The 12,674-nt window shown below is 47.4% G+C and overlaps 1 protein-coding gene across 17 annotated transcripts in view; it reads left to right on the forward strand.

Annotated features, from left to right (window-relative positions):
* KPNA1 (karyopherin subunit alpha 1) overlaps positions 1–12,674 on the forward strand; it is a 260,914-nt gene that overhangs the window by 187,064 nt on the left and 61,176 nt on the right. For 14 of the 17 annotated variants that reach the window (XR_010598953.1, XR_010598950.1, XR_010598943.1 and 11 more), the window contains 2 exons: positions 10,965–11,064; positions 12,476–12,639. Coding sequence is in view for 11 of the 17 variants with exons in the window: in XM_065585990.1 (XP_065442062.1) it covers positions 10,965–11,064; positions 12,476–12,639 (264 nt within the window). In the remaining 6 variants the exon portion in view is untranslated. The remainder of the gene's footprint in view (positions 1–10,964; positions 11,065–12,475; positions 12,640–12,674) is intronic. The other 3 variants (XM_065585965.1, XM_024111156.3, XM_065586027.1) reach the window with 1 other exon arrangement.

The following is a 12,674-nucleotide window of genomic DNA, read 5'->3' on the forward strand; positions in this document are numbered from 1 at the left end:
TACTGCTTAGAAGCCCCCTCCACTCCAGATACTTGTGAGGTGGCAAGGGACCTCATAGAAAGTACTCTGCCCCAGCCCCCTGCTGTCAGAGAAAAGCCTCCTACACGTGTGCCATCTAGAGGCAAACCGGGAATGATGAGGCCACCTTCCTCTCCAGACCGGCACTGTTCACAGTCTACTTCACCCCCGGCACTGGGCCCAGTACATGACAGCAAGATGCAGGGAGTGTGTTGCTCGCGAACTCCAGCACCGGGGAATCAGCACTGGTCACGATCGCCTTCTATCGCCAGGCACCGTGATAAGGCACCAGAACATAGGAGCTGCTCTCCGGCACCGGACTTGCGGCACTGGTCTAAGTCGCGGGAAATCCGGCACCATTCATCTACATGGTCGTCACAACACCAATCTCGAATTTCCTACTCTCGGCACCGACCACCGGCGCAGGGATCCTCGGCACCGCCGTGATCATCGCCCTCTGACTCTGAGGACGGCTCCTGCAACTCATGGACAAGAGCGGGAGACATGCTTCTTCGTCCTGGCAGCCTCAATGGCCGCCTGCTGCACAGTGGCCCTTCTGGACCCCCTGGGCTTATCAGGCCCACGGTACGCCTTCTAGGGTTTCTAGGTCCGTTACATCGGGGCATCACCGGACATGGTCACAGTGGACAGAACCACCCCTCGTACCACAGAGGTGGCTCTATCCAGATCGCCCCCGCATACTACAGAGGGCACATCGGAACCGACCCCAGATCCATCCACATCTAAGGTCCCATCGGATCACGCTGAGCCACTTGGCACCAATGCTGCCCAGGACCAACCTGAGCACATGGTGGGCCATGATGACCCTATGCCTCCACTGGCCTTTTCTTCGTCGTTGCCTGATGAGGCAGTGGCTTCAACTTCAGCAGGTATAATTTTAACTCATGGGACTCCATGTCAAAATATAAGGAGTTACTTTCCACAGAGTCAAAGTCTGAGTTCTCGACACGGAATGAAATGAAACGAAAATGATCAGGGGGCTGGGGCACATAACTTACAAGGAGAGGCTGAAGGAATTGGGCTTGTTTAGTCTGCAGAAGAGAAGAGCAAGGGAGGGATTTGATAGCCTTCAACTACCTGAAGCGGGGTTCCAAAGTGGATGGAGCTTGGCTGTTCTCAGTGGTGGCAGTTGACAGAACAAGGAGCAATAGTCTCAAATTGCAGTGGGGGAGGTCCAGGTTGGATATTAGGAAAAACTATTTCACTAGGAGGGTGGTGAAGCACTGGAATGGGTTACCTAGGGAGGTGGTGAAATCTCTATCCTTAGAGGTTTTTAAGGCCCGGCTTGACAAAGCTCTGGCTGGGATGAATTAGTTGCTGTTCGTCCTGCTTTGAGCAGGGGATTGGACTAGATGACCTCTTCCAACCCTAATCTTCTATGATTCTCAGCTCTGGTCGAGGGGGGGAAGGCAGTTGCTAGGACATCCCTGTAAGCCTCACTCAACTCGGCTGACTCCGTGGCACGTACCATCGCATTGGGGGTGGTCATGAGGAGAACAGCTTGGCTCCAAGCGTCCGGGCTTCCCCCGGAAGTTCAGCAGACCCTGTGGGACCTTCCCTTTGAGGGTGCAGGACTGTTTTCTGTCCAAACTGATTCAAGGCTCCACAGCTTTGAGGATTCCAGGGCAACCATGAAGTCTCTGGGGATGCACACACCTGCTACCCAGAGAAAGCCCTTCAAGCTTCAGCCGGTGAAACAGCAGAGACAATACCAACCCCGCCCAAGGCAGGATAATTACCACCAGAGGGGCAGGAATTCCAGGCATAGACCTTCCAACCCTCCCTCAGGCCAAGGGCAGGGCCTAACCAAGCCATCGTCGGGGACCCAAGCAAGGGTTTTGAAAGGACGCTAGAAGATGGTGTACCAGCCACGATTACGGATCCTTCCCCCCCTGCCCTCCCATTTTTTGAGCTGTCTATCCCACTTCTACTATGGATGGTCCCCTATAACATCGGACTGCTGGGTTCTTCATTCGGTAGAAGTGGGGTATTCTCTCCAATTCTGCTCCTCCCCTCCCTCTCACACCCCTTCCCCGTCCCTCTTCAGGGACCCGTCTCACGAGCAACTCCTTATCCAGGAGGTGAACACGCTCCTCACCATGGGAGCAGTGGAGGAGGTTCCTCAGGAGCTAAGGGGGAAGGGATTCTATTACCATTATTTCCTAATCTCCAAAGCAAAGGGGGGTCTCTGACCCATCTTAGACCTGCAAGGTCAATCAGTTCATGGTAAAGTTGAAGTTCCGCATGATCTCCCTGAGCCCAATTATCCCTTCTCTGGATCCGGTGGACTGGTACGCTGCCCTTGACATGAAAGACGTGTGCTTCCACATAGCCATCTGGCCACTGCACAGACGCTTCCTGAGGTTTGTTGTCAACCGCGTACATTATCAGTTCACAGTGCTTCTATTCAGGTTATCAACAGCCCCCTGAATGTTCACCAAGTGTATGTCAGTCGTCTCAGGCTTTCTCCGAAAGAGACAGGTACAAGTGTACCTCTACTTAGATGATTGGCTCCTGCAATGCCGCTCCAGGGAGCAGGTGCAGTCCTATGTCCCGTTAGTCAGAGAGACCTTCCAGAGGCAGTCTCTCCTCCTCAATGTGGATAAAACAACTCTGTCACCCACCCAATGAATAGAATTCATTGGGGCAGTGTTGGACTCGGTTCAAGCAAGATCCATCCTGCCACAACCCAGATTCCAAACACTGTCACACGTCATTCAGACAATACCCCACCAACGCAAGGACATGCCTCCGCCTTTTGGGACACATGGCGGCATGCGCCTATGTGGTGCGGCATGCCAGGATGAGGCTTAAACCATGCCAGGCTTGGCTTGCTACAGTCTATAACCCGGGTTGAAACAGTCTAGACTCAGTAGTAACAGTACCACCACGAGTCCTAGACACCCTAGGATGGTGGTTGGACCCTTGCATGGTCTGTGAAGGAGTCCCATTCACCACGCTTCAACCGTCCATGACCTTAGTAATGGACACGTCAGACCTCGGTTGGGGAGCACATCTAGGGTGCTTACAGACTCAGGGCATGTGGTCGCAGTCCGAGATCTTGCTCCACACCAACATAAAGGAACTCAGAGCGGTAAGACTAGCCTGCCAGACCTTCCTTACAGTATTGCAAGGTCACTGCATGGCAGTGATGACCAACACCACCACCACCATGTTCTACATAAACAAGCAGAGCGGAGCCTGCTACTCCCCTGTCTGTCAGGAGGCATCCTATATCCCAGGAGCATGCAACAAGCTTGCACACCACCTCAGCAGGTCATTCCACAGTTATGAGTGGTTTATCCGGACAGACATCATCCACTCCATCTTCCAATGGTGGGTGTTTCCCCAGGTAGACCTATTCACCACAATAAGCAACAGGAAGTGTCCAACATTTTGCTCCTTCCAAAAACACGGCCTGGGATCAATCTCTCATGCGTTCATGATGCACTGGGGGTGCCATCTACTATATGCCTTCCCTCCGATACCACTCGTCCACCAGGTTCTCCTCAAGATCCACAGGGACAAGTCAGAGGTAATTCTGCTCACTCTGGCTTGTCCCTGCCAACATTGGTACACCACACCTCTGGAGCTGTCAGTCAGCAACCCCATTGCGCTGCTGCTCCTTCCCAATCTGATTACGCAGGACCACGGCCACCTGCTTCACCCAGACCTCCAGTCCCTGCACCTCACAGCCTGGAAGCTTCATGGTTAAATGCAAGGGAGCTCCAGTGCACGGAATAGATGAGGGAGGTGCTCCTTGGTAGCAGAAAACCTTCCACCAGGGCCACTTACCTGGCCAAATGGAAATGGTTTTTGTGCTGGTGTAATCTTAGTCGAGTATCTCCACTCCAATCATCTATACCATTCATCCTGGACTATCTTCTATATCTGAAGCTGCAAGGCCTGGCTGGATAGTCTATCAAGGTGCACCTCGCGACCATCTCAGCGTTCCACCCCGGAAAGTTGGGACGTTTAGTCATCGCCAGTCCTATGGTGGGCCATTTCCTTAAGGGCCTGGAATGCTTATACCCTCAGTCTTGGCCACCGGTACTGACTTGGGACCTCAATCTGATTCTAGCTAAACTTATGGGAGCCCCATTTGAGCTCCTCGCTACATGTTCCCTTCTGTATCTCTCATGGAAGGTAGCCTTTCTGGTTGTAATAACATCGGCCAGGAGGGTATCAGAGCTAAAAACATTAACCTACGATCCCCCCCACACATCCTTCCACAAGGACAAGATACAACTCAGGCCGTGCCCAGCTTTCCTGCCCAAGGTGGTATCCCAATTCCACCTCAGCCAGGACATTTTTCTACCCCAAGCTGCACGCCAACACACAGGAGCAGAAGTTTCACTCATTAGATGTGCGGAGGGCGTTAGCGTTCTACATTGAGCGCACAAAGACGATTGGGAAGTTAAACCAGCTATTTGTAGCAGTGCCGGGCCAGATGAAGGGACTTCTGGTCTCCTCACAGCGCATCTCTTCCTGGATTACGGACTGTACCCGTACCGGCTATGACCTTGCAAAGGTTCCAGCCCCGGCTATAACTGCCCACTCGACAAGGGCTCAGGCTCTTCCACCACTTTCCTGGCCCAGATGCCCATCCAAGAGATCTGCAGAGCGGCGACCTGGTCGTCAGCGCACACCTTTGCCACCCACTATGCCGTCACGCAGCATGCTAGAGACGATGCAGCTCTCGGTAGAGCAGTGCTCTAGTCAGTGATTCCTTAACTCCGACCCCACCCCCGTGGGAGAGCTTGGGAGTCACCTAATTGGAATCTACGTGAACAATCACTCAAAGAAGAAAAGACTGTTACTCACCTTCTTGTAACTTGTTCTTCGAGAGGTGTTGTTCACATCCATTCCAATACCCACCCTCCTTCCCCTCTGTCGGAGTAGCCTGCAAGAAGGAACTGAAGGGGAGTCGAGTCGGCAGGGTCATATATTGAGCGCGGCACTCCAGGGGGCTTCCTGGCCAAGCCGATGGGAGCTGCTAAGGGAAAAAGTTTCCGATGACCGTGCACGTGGCACGCGCACAACTAATTGGAATGGACGTGAACAATACTTCTCAAAGAACAACAGTTACAAGAAGGTGAGTAACATATTTTTCTTTTCCTTAGCAGAGGAGCTGAGCCTTCACTTCCTCGACATCCACAGGGCCTTGGACTTCTACCTGCAAAGGATGAGACCAATCAGGAAGTTCCCTAGATTGTTTATCGCTATAGCTGAGAGGATTAAGGGGCAGGCCATCTCCACACAGAGAATCTCCAAGTGGGCTTCAGGGTGCATTGCACTATGCTATCAGTTGTCGGGACTGCCTCCACCCCTTGGGGTAAGAGCCCATTCCACAAGAGCCCAGATGTTGACTGCGGTCACTTTCCACAATGTTCCGCTTCCAGGCATATAGGACAAGGTTCAATTCATACCTTCACTACACCTTGGTGCAGGACTCTGCAACATGCCTCATTCGGTGCAGCTGCCCTCCGCTCAACCATTCCATCCTCTTCCTCACACCTTCCTCCAAATTAGGTACTGCTTGTTAATCGTCCTCAGAGGAATACAATAGGGACTATCACTCGAAGAAGAAGAAGAAGAAGAAGAGGAGGTTACTTACATGTAACTGGAGGTTCTTTGAGATGTGTGGTTTATATCTATATTCCATTTCCCATCCTCCTTCCCCTCCGCTTTGGATCTGTTCAATTTGTGGTGGAGAAGGAACTGGAGATGCAGTTTGTCGACCTTGGACAAAACCATGAGACAAAGCTAGGATGCATGCGTAGACCAATGGATACTACTACTACTTTCAAATTATCCAGCTCTGGACACATGGCACGCGCACACACAAACCCTCAGTGGAATACAGATAGGGATCACACATCTTGAAGTACCTCCAGCTACAGTTAAGTAACCTTCTCATCTCAAAGGAGAAAAGAGGTTGGAGATCCATCCTCTGTCTCAGTTGTCTTAATACCTGCATCCCTCATTTCTTGGATACCCTTCTGAATAGGATCCTCTCCCTGAATTCCATTGTCTGGTTCCTGGCTCTTCATCTTCAGACCCTGCCTACTTTTACATCTCAACACATCCAGGGACAGTAAGTATCTGAAGTTTCTCACAGGGACATCAGACTACCAACAGAATCCTACTCTTTGGTGTCTCCATGGCTCCACAGGTGTTCACCAATGTCATAATTGTGGCGGACACCCATCTAAAAAGACCAGGAATCCAGGTGAATCCCTACTTAGAAGACTGGCTAGCTTGGGGAAAATTTCCCTCTACCCCCCAGCAAGTGACTGACTCACTTCAGAGGATACTAAGCCTCTTCACCATCCTGGGACTCAGTATCAACAAGGAAAAATCCACACTGACCCTGGGTCAAAATATAGAGTTTATCATGGGGCTATTAGATTCCAGCTTGGCAAAAGCGTACCTCCGTCAAGAGATTTCAAATTATGTTCTATCTCATAAACTAACTCCAGACACATCCCAGCAAACTGGTGAGGTCCTGCCTCAGACATTTGAGCACATGTCAAAATGCAACATATCCACCCAGCATGCCAGGCTTCACCTTCAACAGCCCTTGCACGGGTGATTGAGATGAATGCATCTGCTAAACAGGAACAGCATGAACAGGGTGGTCATGATTCCTCAAAGTCCTATCCTCAATAGATTGGTGGAGAGATCTAACCCAGGTGCACAGCAGAGTATCTTTTTTAGTGCTTCTACCAGCAAAGACCCTATTTATAGATGAATCCATCTAGGGGTAGGGAGCGCATTTCAACCACCTGAAGATTCAAGAGACGTGGTCTCCCCAGGAGGCTATCCTACACATAAACGTTCAGGAACTCAAGGCTATCTGACTAGCATGCAGAACTTTCCTCCTCCTCCTCCAGGATGTAATTATGTGAGAGTTTATGGACAACTCTACAGCAGTGCATTACATCAACAGGCAAGGGGTGCCAGATCCCTCTCTCCTCAGCCAGGAAGCCGTGCATCTCTGGGATTAGTGCATCCATCATCATGTTACTCAGCTAGCTATACACCTTCCCAGCCACCACATGGTGGTGCCTCAAGTCAGCAGAGACTTATCCAAGAGCCTCGAGTGGTCCCTTTAGATTTCAGTCCTCTAAGAGTTAGTAGCAAATGGCAGTTCCCTCCTGAGGACCTATTTTTGGCCAATCACAACAAGAAGTGTTGTGTTTCAGATGTTGCATGAGCTTCGGCTCCTTCTCAGATACCTTTCTTATCCATGGCCTCCTGCTCTGATGTACACCTTTTCAAGGATACCCATAGTACGCTGGGTCTTAAGAAAATCGAAGCAGGATATGGAGTGAGGTATGATAACCCTAGTATGGGCCAGACAATTTTGGTACTAGTCCCTTGTGAACCTGTCAGTACAATGACTCATCACCTTGCTGGTCCAACCAGATCTGGTCTTGCAGAATAGCAGACAGATTCTACAACCAGATCTGATGTCCTTTGCACCTGCCAGCCTGAATTCTGGCTGACTGACATCTACAGAAAAAAGCTGCTCTGCTGAGGTTCAAGCAAGAAGCCTTCGACCAGACTGACATTTAGAGCCAAGTGGAGAGATTTTCTCTAGGCAATGCACTGCCAGCTTTTGCTTGTAGCAGCCCTGATTCCCGCTATTCTAGACTATTTAGTTTCTCCAAAACAATCGGACCAGGTCCTTAGTTTGATACTTCACAGCGATATCTGTAAATCATCCTTCTATACAAACCTACACTGTTGTCTTGCAGCCTGCAGTGACGAGATTCCTTCAGGGGCTCATGTGTTTTCCTGCTAGCCCAAGAACCACTCTCCCTCTCTCCTGGTGTTCACTGCACTGATAGGTCCTCCCTTTGAACCACTGGCTACATGTTCCGTTTACCACCTGTTGATGGTCTTTAGCAGGGTAGAGATTCAGGGCCTCATGACGGGTCCTCTGTACACTATCTTTCATGAAAACAAAGTCACAGTCTCAGGCCTCACCTGAAGTTTCTGCCTACGGTGGTTTCCGACTTCCACATCAGTTAGTTGATTCACTCCTGGTTTTCATCTCCAAACTGCATTCCACCCCCCCAGGCAAAATTTCACATATAGGATGTCATGAATTTTACTTGCCTAGGACTAAGGTATTCAGATGTACACCTAGACTTTGTGGCTTTTGTTGAAAGGGTTAAGGGATAACTTCCATTGTCTTAGGCTAGGTCGACACTACCCGCCCGATTCGGTGGGTAGAGATCGATCTCTGGGATCGATTTATCGCGTCTCATCTGGACGCGATAAATGGATCCCAGAAGTGCTCCCCCGTCGACTGCGGAACTCCTGCTCGCCGAGAGGAGGAAGCGTTGTCGACGGGGGAACTTGCCTGCGACGCGTGGACCCGCAGTAAGTAAACTTAGTTCGATCTAGGAAACGTCAACTTCAGCTACGATATTCTCGTAGCTGAAGTTGCGTTTCCTAGATCGATCCCCCGCCCCAGTGTGGACCAGCCCTTAAACTGTCCAAGTGTATTGGACTGTTATTGTTTTGTCTAAGAAAGACCCACCTGAACAGGTTAAACCTCCTTCTACAGGCTCAGGCAGCCTGTATGGCCTGTGTAGATAACATTCCCATATCAGGGTTGTGTAGGACAGATCCACACCTTTAACATGTATTGTTCCCTGATGCAAGCATGCAGGTTAGACACTTTTTTTGTAGGGGGGTTGGACTAGATGATCTCCTGAGGTCTCTTCCAACCCTAATCTTCTATGATTCTATCCTGAGCAAGATAATGGAGTGGCTGATAAGGAATTTGATTAATAAGGAATTAATGGCAGGTGATGTAATGCAAATCAGCATGGGTTTATGGGAAATAGATCTTTTCAAACTAACTTGATATCTTTTTTGGATGAGATTACAAAATTGCTTGATAAAGATAATAGTGTTGATGTAATATACTTAAATTTCTGTAAGGCTTTTGACTTGGAACGATTTTACATTTTGATTAAAAATCTTGAACAGTATAAAATTAACATGGCACACATTAAATGGATTAAAAACTGGCTAACTGATAGATCTCAAAATGTTTGCAGTGTTGTAGCCATGTTGGTCTCTTTCACCAATGGAAGTTGGTCCACTAAAAGATATTATCTCACCGTCCAACTTTCAAAATGTCATTATAAATGGGAGGTCATCAAGCAGATGTTTCCAGTGGAGTCCCACCAGAATCAGTTCTTGGCCCTATGGTATTTAACATGTTTTGTCAATGACCTGGAAGAAAACATAAAATCATCAGTGATAAAGTTTGCAGATGACCCAAAACTGGGGGAATGGAAAATAATGAAGAGGACAGATCAATTGGTAAACCGGGCACAAGTAGTATACGTTTTAATGTAGCAAAGTGTAGTGAAGATCCACGAGACTGATTAAAGGATTAAAAAACATTCCTTATATTGATAGACTGAAAGAACTCAATCTATTTTGCTTAAGAAAGAGAAGGCTAAGGGGATGACATACTTACAGACTATATATCTACATGCGGAACAGATATTTAATAATGATCTCTCCAATCTAGCAGAGAAAGATATAACATGATCCAGTGTCTGGAAGGTGAAGCTAGGCAAATTCAGACTGGAAATAAGGTGTAAATTTTTAACAGTGAGAGTAATTAACCATTAGAACAGTTTACCAAGGATTGTGATGGAGTCTCCATCACTGACAATTTTTAAAATCAAGTTTGGATGTTTTTCTAAAAGATCTGCTCTAGGAATTATTTTGGGGCAGTTGTATGGCCTGTGTTATACAGGAGGTCAGACTAGATGATCACAGTGGTCCCTTCTGGCCTTGGAATCTATGAATCAATATGTTGTCCACACAGATTCCACAATCTGCCTTCCAGGCCTGCTAATAGGAGTCCTGCTTCTAATCTATGGGATTCTTATAGGTGAAGGAATGGAGTGCAGATTCCAACCACCCCTCCCTAAATTGCCCTCTGCTATGGGGAACAAGAGAGCACTCAGGCCACATGCATGACCCAAATAGACACTGCTGTTTTAAAGAATCAGATCTTCCTTGTGTGGGGCATATTCACACTGAGTGGAATGACCACACATCTCGAAGAACCACAGTTACTATTCTTTTGTATTTGGGAAAGCCTAGGCCAAGCCATATATATTTTCCTCTTTGAAAAGGAACCATGTCGTTCTCCTCCCCCAGCTAACCATTACACATGAGGATTTAGTTGCAATGAATAATGCTGAGAGATTAAAAGTGAAGCTTTGACACAACAATGACTTGTTTAATGAAAACAGATTCCACTTTCATGAAGATCCTGTTTGTCAAAGTAGTGGTTTAGTTGCAGTTTCTGTTCTTTGTGAACTTTTTTAGCTGGCCCACGTTCTGTCAAAGATCTGTTTTCATGAAACTATTCAGCCAGTTAAAGAGCATAGTAGTTACTTTCACGAAGACCAGGATGCTATGTAATTGTTCAGATTATTTTAGGAGTGGTAGAGCTATTGAGCCAGCAGAACTGTTTCATGCAGAACAAGATCTTTAACACAATTGCTGTTGCTTTTCTCAAAGATCCTGTTCTCTATAAAAACATTGTCAGTTGAGGAGCAAAGCTCCTAAATCAATTGAAAACTTTCGTGGAGATCCTGATCTTTAACAAAATAGCAGTTTTTTTTTGTCAAACAACTTTGACGCATCAAAAGTGCCACTGGACTAGCAAAATCCACAGGGAGTGGCTCTGCAGGTGGGGAGCATATGTCTCTGATTCTTATTTCACCAGTGGACACATGTTTAATGTAAACGTTCTAAGCTGGACTTTAGGCCACCTTAAATGCTTCATGCATCTGAAATAACAGCACTATAGTGTGCTTTGCTCTTGGACTGAGTTTAGAAGTAAAGACCTTGACTGTTTTGTTTTTAATGTTCAGATTACTTTCAAAACAGAACCGTCTCACCATGACCCGAAATGCTGTGTGGGCTCTATCGAACCTCTGCAGAGGGAAGAATCCTCCTCCAGAGTTTGCCAAGGTAAGAAATGTGTTAAAGAAATCAAGGATTTGAGAGGTAGTGAGATGGTGTCCATAAATAAGGAAGAAAGAAAGGCATTGTGATGTTTAGTACAAAGCAGCAGAAACATTTGGGACTTCCAAAATTTCTGTTTGAACAGACTTCTTACAAATCAGGCTTGTTTTTGAGCGTGCTTAGTGCTGTTGAAATGTGCATAGATTGACAGCTTGGGAAGTAAAGTTCTTGATTCATAGAATTAGGTCCAGTATATTGTCAGCTGCAGTGCAAGTTTCTCTCATGTGTACTGCCCTTGCCAATATGTCTCACCTCTAACATGGACACCACCTCTAGAAAAGAGAGGGAGTTCATTTTTCATGACCCAGTTACTCTTTGCCCCCTCTCGCTGAGACTATCAACGTGTGTGTGTGTGTGTGTGTGTGAATTAGCACCAACTGAGATGATGATTTTTTGTGATGTGGACAGCTCTCTACAAGGAACTAAAATGGTACCTCCAGGTCCACCTCTTAGACAACTGATAGAGGTGGGGTTTTTGAATGGTTAGTGTTTTTCAGAGAAAGATATTTTATGAAAAAATCAGTTTCCAAACTAGTCCTGCTAACATATGAATGAAGACTTGCTATCTTCTGGAGATCAGAACGCCAATTATATGAGTGTTTGACACTCGTCGGGAGGTGTTGGTGTTGGTGGAATGGGAAGTATTGAACAAACTATCTGCAATCCTACCCATTATGTCTTCAATACTGTGCCATACCTATTTACACTGAGCAAAGTCTGGCATTTACTATGCACTCGTAGTAACAAATGGTATGTACACAGCATGCACCTAGTTTGAACAGGAGGAGCAATCACTATTGGCAGGGCTTCATAGGGCACTGCCACAAGTGATACAGGCAGGATGGTTGCTGAGTTGCTTAGTCTAACAGGAAGTTGTGGGGTTCTGCATGAATGTATTTAAGACCTCTCCCTAATGCCACACTGCTTTGAGCTCATGCCATTTTACTTATGGCACAGGTCTGAAAGTGGGTGGGACACTTATACTAAGCTGGTGACTTTGCTGCTGGATAGTCCAGCGCCTGACAAAGCATTATGGGGCACTAGCGGTAATAGCTGCAACTTGTGCAGGGGCTGGAAAGCATATAACTGATTCTGAATGTCACACTGATGTTCCCAGTTTCTTCTGTGGTGATATGTGCTGCTGCATGTCTGACCATGTCTACACTTCTGAGGTTGAAGCAGAATTCACTCCTGCTTCCCCATGTAGATTGGACACTGCATGGAAGTATTTAGGTTCTCCAAGTTTTCTAGAATGCTCAGTAGTCAAAAGCAATACTTGCTTTTAGAATACTCCTACCAGCTGTCTTGGCCCTTTGAATTCCACTGTTCATACATCTGCTTTTTCTACTTAATGTAGGTTGCACCCTGTCTGAGTGTGCTGTCCTGGCTGCTCTTTGTCAATGACACAGATGTGCTAGCTGATGCCTGCTGGGCCCTGTCATATTTGTCTGATGGACCTAATGATAAAATCCAAGCTGTGATTGATGCAGGAGTGTGCAGAAGACTTGTCGAGCTGCTGATGTAAGAACTTCACTGTAAACAAATGTATTACTCAC

This window comes from Chrysemys picta, chromosome 1 (assembly GCF_011386835.1).
Source record: "Chrysemys picta bellii isolate R12L10 chromosome 1, ASM1138683v2, whole genome shotgun sequence".
Taxonomy (NCBI): domain Eukaryota; kingdom Metazoa; phylum Chordata; order Testudines; family Emydidae; genus Chrysemys; species Chrysemys picta.